Genomic DNA, 17,284 nt, shown 5'->3' with positions numbered 1-17,284 from the left:
GTGTGTGTGTGTGTGTGTGCTGATGCTGTGTGTGTGTGTGTGTGTGTGTATGTGTGACCTGTTGTCCAAAGCTCCACAGGCGCTGAGGAGAGACTTTAATGTTCCTGCTTTGATGTGAATGAATAGATACTGACCTGAGAGCAGCGTGTGAAGTGTGTGTGTTTATGTGTGTGTGTTTACGTGTGTGTGTGTATGTGTGTGCGTGTGTGTGTGGGTGCACTCTACTTCAAAGAACAGGCTCATTGATTGTAAATGAAAGTGGAGTTTGAGTTTGAGTGTGTGTGTCAGATGAACATAAAGGTTTGAAGCAGACAGTTTTGTTTGTCTGCAGATTAACGTTCTCTTCATCTGAGCGACTCGTCTAGAGCAGAGGTTCTCAACCTGGGGGTCGGGACCCACCAGGGGGTCGCGAGATGGGATAGGAAAAAACAAACTTACTATCATGTTTATTTTCTCAAATTTTTGCTTTTTTCTTGTGAAATACAGCATAGTTTTATACTGAATAATGAATCAAATCATCATTATCATTCTGTGGTTGAGGTCAGAGAGGCGGGCTCGTGACGGGAAGGCTGCCGGTTAAAATCCTGGAATCTGGAATCAGAGTTTGATCAGTCTGCTTCAGTATTTGTTCACTAAATTGAGTAAATTAGGAAAAATGTCTTTAGATTATTGTTGTGCGACCCTGCTGTGGGCGTTCCTGATAAACTGAGTTTCAGAGAACCGGAGATCGGGATTTCTACACTTGTTGGAGGTTCAGTCCACAACACAGAAACTTTTCAGCGTGTTTTCAATCTGTTTAAACAATGTGGTTTGGTCTCAGTTAAGCTCACTAACTCACATACGGACCATACTCTTTAATATGGACGACCGTCTTCTTTTCCCCAAGCGGGGGCGCGGCCCTGGCTGAGCTCGCTGGAGGCCGTGGTGCCGCTCAGTCTCCAGCATCACTGATCCATGGATTTCCTCTCGTTCAGCCCAAACACATTTCTTAGATTGAAAATAAGCCGATATTTGCTCATGAAAATGTTGAATGTCAAAACGTCCGTGCACAGCCACTTGTAATGAGGTGCTGGTCGGTCAGGAATACAAAACAGTACATATAAAGAAATGATCCAACAGCACTGTGAAGCTTTGCTGAAAATGTGATCACATCTTTATTTTTGTTACAGCATTTACTAATCGTCTTATAAAAGGAGCGAAACAACGTGTTTCACTTCCTCAGGTTCGCTTATTGATTGCACCAATAATACATCACAGGGTCCAAATAACATGAGAATGAAAATCTTCTGAGAGATCTGAGAATTACTAACGGCCAATTTAAAAATATAATTTAGGAAAACATTCAGGCGTTGCAGCCCTTCTCCTCAGAATCATCTGAATCTTGTCCAATTTTACCCCCATGGTCTCATTTTAGGATTTGCATGTGAATATGCCCCTCCCCCCTCCTCCCCTCCCCCCTCCTCCCTCTCCTCCCCTCCCCCCTCTTCCTCCCCCCTCTTCCTCCCCCATTACCAGCGATGCATTTGATCTTTCTGAATCAGAAGAGGTTTTTGGCATGCTGGCTTGGTATTGTGTGGAGAGAGCATGGCATGGCGGAGGTGAAAACCTTTTCTCCTCAGCTCTCATTTCTTTCCCCTTCATCCTCATCATCATCATCATCATCATTCTGGAGTCACAGGAATATCTGTATTGTCAGGATGCTGTGACCTCTGACCCTTCACCTCCTATCTTTTTGCGCGTAATAATCCCTGAAAAAAAAAAAAGACTTGATAGAACGGGAAAGATGCTGATTGAAGTGATTTAACATAGGAATCCTGGCGGTGTGTGTGTGTGTGTGTGTGTGTGTGTGTGTGTGTGTGTGTGTGTGTGTATGAATGAATGAAATGTATTTGCATGTCTTGTCTTACGACCCATCCCTTTTAGGATTATAAGACACCAGCAACATAATTAAATACAATCATGAGCCAAAAATATAATAAAAATCAGATATATGTTCTCTTTATGCGCTTATCCCGTGTTTTCTCTAGATAGTCGGCAAATGTGAATAACTTGTGTCCGAAAAGCCATTTCTGTGTGTGTGTGTGTGTGTGTGTTATGTCATTTCCATTTCCATTCTGTGTCTCTCCCTCCTCCCCCATCATCCTCTCACTGTCTTATGTCTTACCTCATCCCCCATCCCTGCCAGCCTGAATCTGGGTGAAGGGGTGTGTGTGTGTGTGTGTGTGTGTGGGGGGGGGGGGGGGGGGGGGACGCTGGCACTCACAATGAGGCTGTTATCAGGCCCAGTGGAGGGGAAGGAGGATGGGGGGGGGGGTGCAGACGCAGGGTATTGTTCCCCCGGCCTGTTGCCCCGATGCCAACGCCGCCCTGCTGATGATACCCCGACTCTTCTACCACCTGACTTGGGACTTGACTTGACTTGTACTTTGATGACTTGAAAAGGTTTCTAAAGTCTTGACTTGAGATCTTGTGTTTGTGTAAATGACTTAGATTGAAAGTGATGAGATTTGTTCCAGCGGACGACTGAATTTAAATTCTGTTTTCTGAATTTGTATGGAATGATTGAATTTATTGAAGTTGTAACTGATTATAGAAATCAAACTCATGATGCTCTTACCAAGTTTTTATCCTATTAAAACCATATTGCATTGAAAAGTCCTAGATATTTAGTTTTCTTTAAGATATTAAATTGATACTGGACTCTTGATTTGTTCTGACTTGACTTGCTGTTCTACATTTAGACTTGAGACTTGACATTAATGACTTGGACTTGACTTGGAAATCTACATTTAGACTTGAGACTTGACATTAATGACATGGACTTGACTTGACTTTCCTCGCTCTGAGCTCTGCATCCTTTCATCCTTATTTCCTTGCTTCCTAAACCTCACTGGCAAGATAAGACAGGAAATCTTCTCCTGTCAGCCTGCTGTCCAGCTCAGTGTGAACAGACTCTCCGCTCCTTTTCAACTGGAAGAAAAGGAGCTTAAACATACTGTATGTTTGCTTTTCCTAGCTTTTTATCTCCAGTGTGCACATCGCAGTTACAGTAAATGAGTCACACGGACGCACTAAACGCCCCGCAGGCAGTTCCTCCAGTCGAGGACGGATTACTCCAACAACAGCAGTGGGAGAATTGATTTTTTTCTGGAGGCGGTGTGCGATGTGTTCAGGCAGGCAAACACACGACCGGTTAGAGATTTATGAGGTGGAGTCTGAGTTTGAGTTCATCCTGGGAGTAATTACCTGAGTCCCAGCCTGCAGGAGGGACGCCGCCGGCTTCACACTGCATTCCTTACTTTTACATTTTAGGCATTTCAGCTGATGCTCTTATCCAGAATGACAGGTGCAACAGTAGGATACGCTTCAGTTCCTAGATTGCCAACATTACAAGCCACCAAATAGCAAGGAAGTCCAGGGTCAGAGCCGTGAGCCTGCTCTCCCGAAATGTGGTGAAATGATCATCATCTCTTAAAATGCAAATATGTTCACAGTGCAGGAAAAGAGAGAGAAATCTGTTTCTCCAGCAGGAAGGATCAGCTGGAGGAGACAGGACTAGAGACAGGAACAGGTGGAAATGTCCAGTCCAGTTCCTGCTGTTGGACCAGAATCCTTTACTGGAGGAGGAACCTGATGTGAACTGGATTCTGTCAGAAACATGGAGGCTGAGCTGCAGAGTTTGTGCTCGTTTCGCAAAATTTTCGGGGCCACAGCGACCTGGCAACAGATGGGATGGATCTGATATTTGTGTATTGATTGTTTATGGTGGAGAATGGCTAGAGAAAGACATAAGAGCCAGGGAGAAAAAAGTGAAAGTTTTTAGAAATGTTTTTTTCTTTGTATATCTGGTATGATGTTGTGGAGTGGGACAGATTACCTTTACTGTCATTTAAAAAGATTATTGAGTCCTAAAACCGTAATTTTCTTAAAACAAGTGAAGAAATCTGTCAATAGTGTTTGATAATTTCACTTGTTTCCAATGCAAATCAACTTGTTTGAAGAATTTAGTAGAATCAAGAGTCATTTTCCTGACAGCAGTGCAGTGATCTGCCTTATTCTGACTGGTTTCAACAGACTGACACTCTGTTCTAGAAAACTCCTGAAACAAGTGAAGCTGCATTGGAAACAAGTGGAGTTATCTCTCCTCACTGCAGAATGTTTCTCTTGGTTTAAGAACAATAAGATCTGAAGGCTGAATATGAGACTAAATGACTTGTTAAGATGGAAGGTTTTTCACAGTGTGCCTTTTCCTGATAAATCATTTTATAAGTTTAGGTGGCTGATTTTTCAAATGGTGAATCTCTCATTTTGAAATGAAACTCACAAAATTGTCCTCTTCGTAGGTCGGCTGTGTTTCTAGCCATGAGCGTGAGCAAAACAGATGAGATGGCAAAGTGTGTGTGTGTGTGTGTGTGTGTGAGTGAGTCAGCCTGCCATTGACATGCTAATAGCAGTCCTGACCCAGAAGCCTGTCTGACCTCGTTCAGGCTCTTTGTCCTCTGGCAGAAGATTCCTCCCATATGTGAAGCTGCAGTTCGCAGCCTGTCTGTCCGCTGACGCACCTGAGCAGCATCCAGCAGCTCGACTGCACACCGACACACCAGCTGGCCGACACACACCGAGACACATAATTACCATTGTGCTGGAAAAATAGCTGGAAACATTTGCAGAATAATGAGGAGAGCGCTTTACTCTGAGCACTTTGAGTCATTTGAGTCTAATTTTGAGCATCTCTTTCAACAAGGAAGAAGTTTGACAGAACAGACTCAAAGTCTACGTTCACACTACAGACCTTAAAGGAATAGTTCACCCAAAAATGAAAATTCAGTCATTATCTACTCACCGTCATGCCAGTTGAAACACAGGTTTAGTGTGTTAGTCCATATAACACTCCTGGAGCTTCTGAGCACGACTTTGTAGCAGCGTTCTCCAAAAACAACTGAAGTCTTTGGGGACCGATCTTTAGAGTTGTGAAAAGATCAAAAAAGAACAAAAAATATCCATAAAATGACTCTTGAAGCATAATCTAAGTCTCCTGAAGCCGAGTGGAAAAGACCGATATTTACGCCATTATTTAGCGCAAATCGCTCAATTCAGATTTCTTGCTCAGATCTGATTTTTTCATCTTACCTGTTCTCATTCATTGTTTGAAAAGTGACTGACATCAGTGTGACCGGACCTCTACTGTGAAGCGTCAGTTTTAAGGAATATTTGCGGTGGAGGCCGGATGAGACTCAGTCTGCTGATCAAGATAACTTCCATGTTGTAGCTGTCCTCCATCTTTTTCTGAAGTGAGCCAAGGCAGAGTGATGACAGTGATCATTTCTTTTTCATTTAAGTTTATTTAACAGGGATCACATACAATAAAAAACATAAACCTCCAAGAAGTCTGATGCATTGTACAGAGATGTAACTAAACATCTAATTTTCATCCCCAGTCCCTAGGCAGGTGAACAAAAGTATAATATAAAAACCCACATGAACTCTGATCTGCAGTTTACCAGACTTGTATCAGATCTAGGAGCAGATACCAATATGTTGCCCAAATCTGATTTAAAAAGATCAGATTCCAGGTGTTTTTTGGTGTTCACACGGCTCTGAAAGAATCAGATCTGTGTCACATTGTAGGCAAAAAAAAAAACACATTCGGGCCACTTAACCCTGTAGTGTGAACGCAGCCAAATTACAGCCAGAAAGCCAGAAAGCCGGGCTGAGCAGAAGCACATGTGAGCTGCGGGTCAGAGGTCAGATGGTGCACATGAGAAATCCACCAAGGTGACGCCCACTCTTACAACATGATTGATATAACATTAAATTAAAACAAATGTCTCTACTTTTTAAAGGACAGTGAGTAAGTTCTTGATAAAATACAGATCATCCTTTTGGAGACTGGATCCTATTTTAGCGATACTGAATGACGAAATTCTGGTAATGATTTTGTTTTTCCAAAATGGATTCACAGCATTTTGAAAAGGAATTATTTTAATCTTAACACCTATCGACTTCTTGAGCTCCGCCCCCTTCTTTCTTACAACTTTAATCTGATTGGTTGAATATGTTTTATCATTGTCTCCGCATCCCAAAAAATCACTCTGAGATCAAACCAAAAATATAGTTTAAGATACAATTTTGGGTGTTTTTATAGTTATTATTATAATGGGAACACAAACATTCAGTTTACTTACAACATTTAAATCTTTTTATCTTTCTAGTTATCCTTCTAGATGTGAATGGGTCTTCAGATGCAGGATGGCAGTTTCCAAGCCTCTATCTGCTGAAATGTGACTGTTGGCAGTTAAATGTCACTCTGACTGAAGACAGTAACTGTGAGCAGATGTTAACAAATCCATATAAAGTTATTACACAGGCTGCAGTCAAAGCTTCAGGAAATATGAGCAATAACTTCACATTACTGTTCCAATAAAAAGCGAAACAAAAAGCTGATATGTAGAGCGAGGCTGTAGATCAACCTGACGTGAACATGAGCTGAGGATGAATCTGTTTGGAGGTTTGAGTTGCAGCTGACCCAGCAGTGAAGGATCGGTCTTCCTGGCTCTAACTCTCTCCATACTGTATTTCTTCCATCCATCATGTCAGCGGTGTGGTCTCCCTCTTTCTTACCCTCTTTGAAAACAAAGAGGAAACATGCACAGTCTTTGGTTTAGCAGAAGGCTGCAGGCTGTATTTCTGGAAGGTCTGGATGAACAAAAGTTGTAAGAGAGGGAGGAACATTTGTGCTGATATCTAGCAGAGCCGAAGTGCAGCAGAACAGCTGGAGGTGGTTAGCTTGTTAGCTTGGTAGCTTATTAGCCTGTGAGCTAGCCCTCCCAGAGCAGCACACCTGGGACTGGTCAGAGAGAGAAGTCTGGACTCCAGGCTTCCCACAGCTTGAAGCAAGAAGGAAAAGATTAAAAAGGACGAGGGGGTTTGACAGCAGTGACTGGCGGAAACACAAAGAGAAATTCCCAGAGTGTTTGTTTCCAACGCAATCGTTGTGGAAGCAGGAGTTTTCTCAAATGCTGCGTTTGTTTCACATCTAATTTACTGTAAATCTGGGAAAAACTCTGTGAAGCCCAGCACTGACTCTCAGCCACTATAATGACTGTGTGTGAATGAAATAGTGCCTAACATTAGTCAATCAGCTCTTGAATCAAGTCTCTGTTTGTGTCAGCTGTGGTCACCGGCCCCTGACAGGCGCTCAGCACCATGTGGCTCTGATAGGCTAGATAGCATCTCTAGGTAGGAAGTCAAAAGTTTCCAGTTGAACCGTCTTGTTCGGGTCGGACACAGAGGAAGCCTCCCATTAAGGTTCCTTGTTTTGGCTGATTTTGAAGGAAGCGTACAGCGGATAACTGCAGTCACATGACGCTGCCTCTAGTGACTATTTATTTCTCTGCTATCTACAGTCAAACAAGGAACCTTATTAGGAAGCTTCATTCCCATTGAGACAGAGCCACCGTCTTTATCTGATCCACCACTGGAAAAAGATCCAAACTAAGTGATGAAGTGGAAATATTTCAGCTGAGGGGGGAGTTTACACCTCACTGAGTGTCAACCCTGGTACACTGGGATGGCTGACATCATACCAGCAGTATCTGTTCTTCTAATGACAGGGATTATCTTGAAGATTGCGCTTTAGATACGTGAAACATCAGTTTAGTTACGTAAAAAATGCTTTTCTACAGTATGACACTGTATCCGAACACTTTCCGCTCTCTCTACCTGCCAGGAACGCTAAACCAAAACAACTGGGCCAAGAAGTTTCCGTCCTGCAGCAACGCCAAGCAGTCGCCCATCAACATCGAGGAGGACCTGGCCCAGGTGAAGCTGCAGTACCAGAAGCTGAGGTTCGACGGCTGGGAGGCGCCGACGTCCGACGGGACGACCATCAAGAACGACGGGAAGACGGGTAAGAAGCAGCTGATGGAGGAGGACCGTGATGTTTAGATGCATCTATCCAGCCTTCTCCCATTCCAACAGTCACTTCCTTTCCTTCCTTCCTTCTCTTCCCCTCCCTGCCCCCTTTGTCCTTTCCTTCCTTCCTTCCTTTCTATCTATCCCAAAGTGTTGACTTACTGTTCTTCCAATGACAGTTTGGCCCAGATAGATAATGAAAGATAAGACTGTTTCACATCGAGTGGCATGCTATTGTAAAGGATCCAGTTACCAGTTTCTAGTTTGAGAGAGTTGAGGTCCTTTTATATATTTTCTCTCTCTAAGTGGCATGAAACACAATAGCCTACAGTGAGCATTCAGGCTAATTGTTAAGTGAAACTGTAGACTAGAGGGATCCTGCCGCGCCTCAGAAGGCTCTGAACCGGTCCGGAGCTTCTTAGCAACGGGACTCTCAGCAAAATAATAAGCACACTGTTGTATTTGTTGTTTGGTAGCCAACGGCACCAAAGGCAAGTATTTACTGAGTTGTTTAGTGGACGATTTGAACAGGAATGAGGCCCGCAGCACCTGTTAAAGGCGCAGGCTGCCGGCCACACACGAACTTCATCATTCCCTCTGAGTGTCAGGAGGTTATTTAGCCACAAAGAGAAGATTTCACTTCAGGAAAGAGGTGGTAGCTGCAGCGTGAGGATCGGTTCATGGCTTAGAAATAGAGCAAACAGACAGTTCAGCTCTACTGAACCTTCATCAGGGACAGACGGAGCCAATGGGAACATCCTCAGTGGCTGGCTTCAATCAAGTCCTCTGCTGGAGAGGAAAGGGCCAGTGTAAACAGTTGGTCAGTGTTGTGACACCGCAGAAACAGATGTGCAAAATACAAAATATACAAAATGCCAGTCACAAAGAAAGATAATAATTTGCAGTTTACAATAATTATCCCTGGATTTGACAAAGCAACACTGAAATATAGTCTGTTTGCACTGCAGCTCTTTCTAGAAGTGTAGTCTTATATTTGCTGTAAATTATAGCAGTGTTAGTCAAGACCATTTCAATTGAGATCAAGACAAGACAGTAACAGTATTAAAGACCTTTTGATGTAGCTATATCAGTAATTAAATACAATAATACAATAACTCTCTTTTCCACTCAGTATGAGGCCTTAGTATAAAACACAAGTATAGAACAGTAGAAAACGGAGAGCTGTGTGGTTGATATTGTGGTTGATGCTTTTTACTTTTTCGGGAACAGATTTAAAGGTGCTATGTGTATCATTTTAACATCAATAAATCATTTCATCAGTTTAGAGACATTAGTATAATTACAGAAGATTTCCTCTGCATTGTGAGCTGCCAGCTCAGATCTGGAGGGAAATCTGCTGGATTGCTTTACGGCACAAAACAGGAAGTGTTTTTACTTTGCAAGTCATCCATGACTTTGTTCCAGTTCTACTGTTTCAACTGCAGAGTTTCAACTTGACGTTAGCTGAGTGCTGATTGGCTGTTAGCGGCTCTCATTCTTCTTCTGACTCTTCAAAACAAATAACGCAAGGGGGAGGGGGGCAAGTTGCAACATCCTCTTTGGACAGGAAGCAACGGGATTTATGGGAAATGTAGTCTTACTTTGGGAAACACAAAATGCTGCATGTAGCAGCTGCAGGTCCTGAAGGCCTGATCCACATCTGTGAACAGCTGCTTTTGGTGTAAAACAACAAATTAAAGCAAATGATGGCAGCTGGTTTTTAAAGTAAATAACTCCAGTTCTTAAGACAAAATGCCAACACTTTTCAGATTGAATCCTCTATATTTTAGAGATACTGAAATACTTTTGGATATACCACAGTTTGGAAATGATCTCTTCAATGTTACATGTGTTTTCACATATAATGTACCTCGGTGTGTCTGTCTGTGTCTTGTCTCTCCTCAGTGGCGGTGAATGTAGACGGAGAGTTCTACCTCAGCGGAGGAGGACTGAGGTCAAAGTTCAAGGTGGGGCGGATCACCTTCCACTGGGGGCGCTGCAACGCTTCGTTAGAGGGCTCCGAACACAGTCTGGACGGGGTCAAATACCCGCTGGAGGTAGGAGCGCTTAGATGTACTGCCTTAAATGTAAAAGGCAGCGTGTGGAGAGAGAACTAGAATATCCTACTCAAGTAGAAGTACTGTTACCTTGCTGATGTTTTTCTTAAGTAGAAGTAAAAGTTCTGGTGTAAAAATGTCCTTCAGTAAAAGTAAAAAGTGTGTGATTTAAAATGTCGTCAGAGTAAAAGTTCCTGAGTTCCTCTTTAGAACAGAGAACGTTGTTAGCTGTGATCTTTTCCATGTGATTCTAACAGGAGAGAGGTCAGAGTTCAAACTAGATTCTTTTCACTGGAAACATTAGAAACGACAAAATAAAGTGCAGAAACAAAGTAAAGTCAGATTCCTCTTCTCACTGTGAATGGATCCACAGTTTGTCAGTTTACGTTGATCCAGTTTCTGTTGATCCAGTTTCTGTTGATCCAGTTTCTGTTGCTGATGGAGAGACACAATCTGTTCTGTGATGGATGGATTTAAAATGGACTGAAGTACAAAACTGCAGGAGAGATGGACTGAAGGGAAAGTCAAATTACTGACTTGAGTAACTTGAGTAAATGTAATTAGTTACTTGTAATGTAATGTAATGTAAAGACTCATTGGACTTGCTGATGTGTGTGTTTCTCTCCTCCAGATGCAGATCTACTGTTATGAAGCGCATCGCTTTGACTCTTTAGACAAAGCCATCCAGGATGGAGGCAGGATCACAGCGCTCGCCGTGCTGTTTGAGGTGTGTGTGTGTGTGTGTGTGTGTGTGTGTGTGTGTGTGTGTGTGTGTGTGTGTGTGTGTGTGTGTGTGTGTGTGTGTGTGTGTGTGTGTGTGTGTGTGTGTGAGATCTTGTACACTGATCACACAGAGATCAGTTCACAGGCTTGTTTGGCTCAAGAGGCCGTCCTGGTGACATCCGACAGTCCAAAGGTTGGCAGGTTAAAAACTGATTGAGAATGAGATTTTAAAGCACAGAATGTGATTTTAAAACATGTGATTTTAACAGTCTTAAAAGGAGAAATGACTCTTGGGGGGTGGAGTTATGCTGCGCTCAGATTACAGGAGTTTTAAAATCGTAACCGATTTTGAAATTGGGTTGCATCACACACATAAGGAGAAACCAGCTCATACTACAGGTTTAGAAAATACTGGAGCATCACACACTACAAGATATTATTAAGATGATCTTGTCCCAGGCAGCTGCTGCAGCACCGCCTCCTTCTAGACTCTCATTGGCTGCTGCCGGTACGTACAGAGAGTGGTGACGTAACCGTCCGTAACCGTTTAACTCGCAAATATCAAACAGGTTAGAAATGCTCACATTACCAGATATTCTGAGCTGAACATCAGTACAGACCAAGACCAGATCCACAGCTCTCCTCCGACTGTCAGGAGGGGAGAATCAGGGAGAAAACTCAAATAACTTTGAGCAGAGCTTAAGAGTTAGACTGCGGTTAAATTAACAGTTGATGTTAGCCATGTATTGATAAAGGTTTGTTAGGGGTAAGGCGATGAATGAAACTCAGTGCAATGTTACTGCCAGTACAGTAGTGTGTGTGTGTGTGTGTGTGTGTTCTGGGTCAGGATCAGGACTGGGCTTTGAAAGTGTTGGTTGTTGCCTGGTTTCCTTCCTGCTGCCGTGTGAAGTCACGATGCCTCCGGCTGCGTTGGCGTGTTCGAGCCGTCAGAGGCTCGAACCCACAGCTGAGCGTCAGATCTGACGCCGCAGGCTGTGTGTGTGTGTGTGTGTGTGTGTGTGTTGGAGGACTGTGTGGAGAGCATGGTGGGAAATCACCTGCTGCCAACAGACAAACGGTGGTAAATGTTGTTTCTCTGCTCTGCCAGGTAACCAGGCTGGCGTTTGGTTGTTGTTTTGCTTTCAGTCAGATCCAGCAGCGCTCTGCTGTCAGCTGGAGACAAATACCATGAACCTGCTGAGACTTGGTCTGACTCGAAGGTCGTCCTAGTCCTGATCTTCAGACTGAACGTCCATCTGGTTAGATGATAGACGATAGATGATTTCCTTTAGTCTCGTTAGCCGTTTTCTGTGTGTGGGTGTTGATTTTCTCCAAACCAATCACTAGTGACCGACGTATCGGCCGCTCTGACGTCACTTCAGTCACATGATGCTGCAGCCAGTCAGCCTCTACATGGTTAGCAGACATTTACCAGCTGACCAAGAATGACCCCATATTGTTTTTGCAAAGAAAGAAATCTGTTGGTTAAGGAGGAGATTTCAACAAATCTATTCTGCTGAAACACCGATGAAAAACCGTCGCACGAACGGTTCAAACTTTAGTCCCGCCCACAAAGGCTCTGATTGGCTCGATTGTTTCTCGGAGCGAGAACAAGCCGCTGACGAGGGAAACAGCAGACTCTCTGAAACGCTCCACAACATCTGAGGAGTGGAGGGACGAGCAGGATGGGATTCAGGATAATGTTGCGTGTTGCGTGTTGTGTGTTGCGTGTTGTGTGTTGCGTGTTGCGTGTTGCGTGTGGGAGGTGATACAGTTCTTGACCGCACTGACATGGGCTCCTGAGTTAAATTTGTTAAATAAGAGGAAATGCAGCCTGTTGTTTGGGCAAAAGAAGAAGATGGAGCGTTGTTGTGTTGCTTTATTTTAATTAGAGCGCATCAGAAACCATGGAGCTCAGGCAGGAGCCTCCAAAACGGAAATGAAATTCCAGAACAATAATCTTACATCTGCAGCAGTAAGATCAGCTTCAGCCTCTAGATCACCGACACAGCAAACAGCCAATAGGAAGGAGGTCAAAGGTCAGGGCCATTAGTGCCATTACAATATTACTGTGACCCACAGAACCATCATGTCAGAGTGAATGCTGAGAAAATAAATTGACTAAGAGCTGAGGAGAGAGATGTAACAGATTTTTGTTTTTTTAATCTGTTACCCCCCCCCCCCCCCCCCCCCCCCCTCCTGCCCCTCCTTAAAGCCCCGGGGGGGTTGGGGGGGTTTTGGGGGGGGGGCATCATGGTGGAACTGATTACCCAGCGTCAGCCATCAGGCTTAACAGGAGAGATTAGAGAGTTAGACATGGAAGACGGAGCATCAGGCTTCAGTCATGTTGGGATAATGTTATAGAGAGCGTTGTCATGGCAACAGGGAATCGGAGTCAGAGGTCGTTCCGTAACTGACTCACAGGTTTGATCCCCACAGCAGCCGGTGTGTGTGTCCCGTCTGATGCTGCTTCACTTCACAGTTGCAGTCACACCTGCAGCTGGTTTTCTTTGGTCTGAACCAAAATCTCCTCTGTTTTATTTTTATATTTGGTTCCTTTGGGTTCATACTGCCCAATCACAAGCCAACCAGGGCTTGTAAATGAAAGTCACATGACTCACAGCCGTGTCACTCACAGTGGAAACCAGACTGGAAACAACACTGACTACATTTACATGGATAGCAATAATCAGAGTATTGGCCTTACTCTAATTATTAAGATGAATCTGTCTCCATGTGTTGCTTATAGAACTGTTCCCTTCATGTTCCTGTCTCCAAAGTCCGGTCAGCAGGACCGAGGAGGATCACCGGAGACTCGGACGGTTTCGGACTTTATTGAAAACTTCACGATCTCCGTTTCCCTCTAAATCCTGAGCATGCTCAGTTTCGGCCTCTCCTTCTGTTTCCTGCTGTCGGTCTCTTTCTCCTCTGAAACCGGTTCAGCCTCTGGAAGGCAGAGGAGCGTCAGGCGGTCCAGAGAGTCCTGGTTGGATTCAGGTGTTTACAGTCTGAACCGCTTCAATAATGAGACTGAAACCAGAATACTGCACATGTCTTAATGAGAGTCTGCTTACTGACTATGGAAAATGCTGTTTACATGGCAGTTTCTTATTCAGACTGTTGTCTTAATCTGGTTCATCAGATTATTGCTGTCCATGTAAACAGAGTCAATGACAACCCAGTAAGGAAAAACAGTGTTGGGTCATGGAAAGTCACAGTGGAAAACTGGAATAAAATTGACAAAAACTGTGAAACCAGTTCTTCACTCTCTAGACCTAAGTGTGAGTTTATTTCACGTATATTTATTTATGAATTTTGTCTTTTTGTCGTTTTATTCCAGCTGTAATATTTAGCTGAATGCACACTCAGAACTTCCAGTAGTGGCAGCAATTTGACATTTCTGTCAACAATATTTAACCGTTCAGACTGAAAACGCCACTTCAGGTTTACGGCCTGCTGGTTCAGATGGTGAGAGCTGGCTGCCGTCCAGCTGATCTCCTGTCAGACTGGTTTAGGGATGAACACCCAGTTCGGCGTTGACAGGTGAAATATTTTGGATCCGATATCAAAGGCGGTCGAGTGTTTTTCTCCAGATATCCTGCTGATTACTTCCAGGCTTTTATTATGTCAATACACAGGCTGCAGGTTTCCTCTGCCTCCCAGATCATTCTGAATGAATAAATCTGGTCTGAAACTGGTCTGACAGACAAATTATCTCATAATGTTTTACGCTGCATACTTTTATGTGACTGTGACTGTGTTCTGAGACTGTTCTGTGTTTCATGAAGCTGTTTCTTGGTCAGATCTGCCATGAAAAAAACTTTTTTAATCTCAGTTGGTTAAATGAAGCTGAAATAAAAGCGAATTAAACACATTTTCATATCTGGACTCCTGATGAGTCGATCGTCCTCCTCCTCTCTCCGTGTGTGGATGTGGAAGATAACTGATAGAGCAGGAGGCTTTTCAGCTGTTCCCAGTATTCCACTATTGTCTTTCACTATTGTGGACAGACACACACACACACACACACACACACACACACACACACACACACACACACACAGACAAAAGAAGCATCCGGGCTGTTGAGCTGTTGTGAACTGACAGCCTGACACACCCGTTGTATTTCACGACGCTTCATGTTTGCTCATCTTATTTCACATGAGCTGAAGGTCATATTTACTAAGAGGAGTGATGATTATTAACGACTGCAGCTTTTACCAACTGATTTATTGAGACCATTATGCAAATCAAGTCAGTCCCAGTTTTCCACTTGATGCAGTTTGAGTCCTGAGTGTGAAACATGCAGCTGTTTAACAGACAGACGAGCTGTCCAGTGATGTTCTCTTGTCTCCAGACCTATCAGCTTCTTTCATGATATTTTTAGTCAAATTCTCTCTCTGCACTGGCAGATAATCTGCTGCTTTCAATAAATTTCACTTGATTCATGCCAATATGACTTCTTTCAAGAAATCATCATAAAACAATGAAGAAAATCTGGAAACAAGAAAAGACAATTTCACTTTTACCAAGAAAATGTCCTGAAGCAAGTTACATTCTGCTGGAAAAAAGTCACATTTGTTGAAACACACAGGTGTAAGGTTTCGTTGCAACACAGGTGTCAAAAGGATCCTAATTGGAGACATTTAGGGGTGTAAAAAATCTTTCTATTTTATTTGATTTGATTCTTTTAATACAGTGCATTTTGCTTGTTCTTTTATATGAATTTTATCTTTTTCACTTTGTCTCCATGCTTTTAATGTTTTATGTAAAGCACTTTGAATTGCCTTGTTGCTGAAATGTGCTATATAAATAAACTTGCCTTGCCTTGAAAGCGGTAAAAGGATCTGCCAGTGCAGTGAGATGATTTCACTAAGAAAAAATCCTGAAATAATCTTGATAAATCTGGAGAAAGAGAAAACAAAACAAGTCTGTGAGTTGTTGCAGTGTGATTCCCCAGCAGGCCAGCAGCTGACGGGTTGCCAGGTTTGACAGTGTCAGTTTGGTGTGACTCCTCTCCGGTTTGTTTTTATTTCATCATGCGGTGTTGATACAGACTGAGACTCTCTGTCACTTCTTTGAATCTCGTCCTCTGACAGCTGAAACAGATCAGCTGCAGCGTCGCTCTCTCAGGCCGAGGAGTTAGAAAACACTCGGAGCTTTCAGATGAATCATCAAGTCGTCTTGTGAATAATATTTATGGATGGAGAAAGATGCATTAAACACACAGTAACATTCATATACTGTAAGTTGAAGAAAACAAATGAGAAGAGCAAAGATTCAAATGGAGTTGCTCTGGTTAGTGATAACAAGAGAGGCTGAGTAGATTAAATATTACAGAGGTGTGGCTGGAAAACTGTCTCTACGAACCAGTAATCCCTTAAAATAACCTTACATTTTCATTCATTTACATTAAATCACCCCTTAATTCATGCAAAATCTCCTTAAAATTCTTTATTATTAATGGAGGAGATCCCATCGAAACCTCCTTAAACACCTCCTTAATCTTGACTCCTTACTTTTCTAATTTAATATAAAATTCAGGGAGACAGGAACGTTCCATTAATAACTCATTAATAACCTGTAAACCTGCACAAAAGACATGAAAAATCCCGTAATTACTAGAGTCTCTGTGAACCAACCCATGAATAAATGCCTTATAAACCCATGATACTAACCTTACTTTTTTAAAGCTATGCTATTTTTAATGGATAATAAATGTCATGTCAAGGACATTTCAGGGATAAAATGAAGGGGTTTGGTGAGAGAGAGAGAGAGAGAGAGAGAGAGAAACATTTCATGTGAAGATTTTATTGATTTAATATGCAGTTTATTTCATTTTATTTTACTTTATTTACCTATTTACCTATTTAATTTATGTTTGAATCTACTTTTTTAAAGCTATGTTATTTTTAATGGATGATAAATGTGTATGTCATGAGAAATTAAGGACATTTCAGGGATAAAATGAAGGGGTTTGGTTTCGTATGAACTTGTATTAATAACCATAACCTGTGACTCTGTGAGATAATCCTGTTGATTCTCCTCCAGACGAGTGTTGAGGACAACGAGAGCTACATGCCGATCATCGACGGCATCAACAGTGTGAGCAGATACGGTACGAACAGCTGACCTGTCCACTCTCCATGCTGAGAAAACAGCTTTTAAACAACTTCTGCTGCTGCTTTCTCTTCTCCCTTTTCTCTTTCTTGTGCTTCTTCTTCTTCTGCTGCTGCTGCAACTTCTTCTTCTTCCTGTCCATCTCCGCTACTTCTTCTGCTTCCTCTTCTTCTTCCTCTTGCTTCCTCTGCTTTATCTTCTTCTGCTACTTCTGCTGTTTCTGCGTCTTCTTGCTCCTCTTCTTCTTCTTCTCCTGCTTCTTCTGCTTCTGGTCCTTCTTCTGCTACTGCTATCTGCTGCTGCAACTTCTTCTTCCTCTTCTTCTCCTCAGCTTCTTCTTCTTCTTCTTCTTCTCCTCATGCATCTGTTTCTTCTAACTCTTCCTCTGCTGTCTCTCCTCTCTCCCACTTATTCTTCTTCTGCTTCTTCCTCTCATTGTTCTTCTGCTTCTGTGTCTTCCTCTTCTTCCT

General features: G+C 42.9%; 1 protein-coding gene across 5 annotated transcripts in view; it reads left to right on the top strand.

The window, feature by feature from the left end:
• Window positions 1-17,284, top strand: part of ptprz1a (protein tyrosine phosphatase receptor type Z1a) — a 91,243-nt gene that overhangs the window by 34,256 nt on the left and 39,703 nt on the right. For all 5 annotated transcript variants that reach the window (XM_071908975.2, XM_071908973.2, XM_078282857.1 and 2 more), the window contains exons 3-6: window positions 7,730-7,909; window positions 9,820-9,971; window positions 10,603-10,698; window positions 16,746-16,812. In XM_071908975.2, the coding sequence (XP_071765076.2) occupies window positions 7,730-7,909; window positions 9,820-9,971; window positions 10,603-10,698; window positions 16,746-16,812 (495 nt within the window). The remainder of the gene's footprint in view (window positions 1-7,729; window positions 7,910-9,819; window positions 9,972-10,602; window positions 10,699-16,745; window positions 16,813-17,284) is intronic.

This window comes from Centroberyx gerrardi, chromosome 4 (genome assembly GCF_048128805.1).
Source record: "Centroberyx gerrardi isolate f3 chromosome 4, fCenGer3.hap1.cur.20231027, whole genome shotgun sequence".
Taxonomy (NCBI): Eukaryota; Metazoa; Chordata; class Actinopteri; order Beryciformes; family Berycidae; genus Centroberyx; species Centroberyx gerrardi.
The sequence above is the reverse complement of the archived record's forward strand: the minus strand, read 5'-3'. Positions and strand labels throughout refer to the sequence as shown.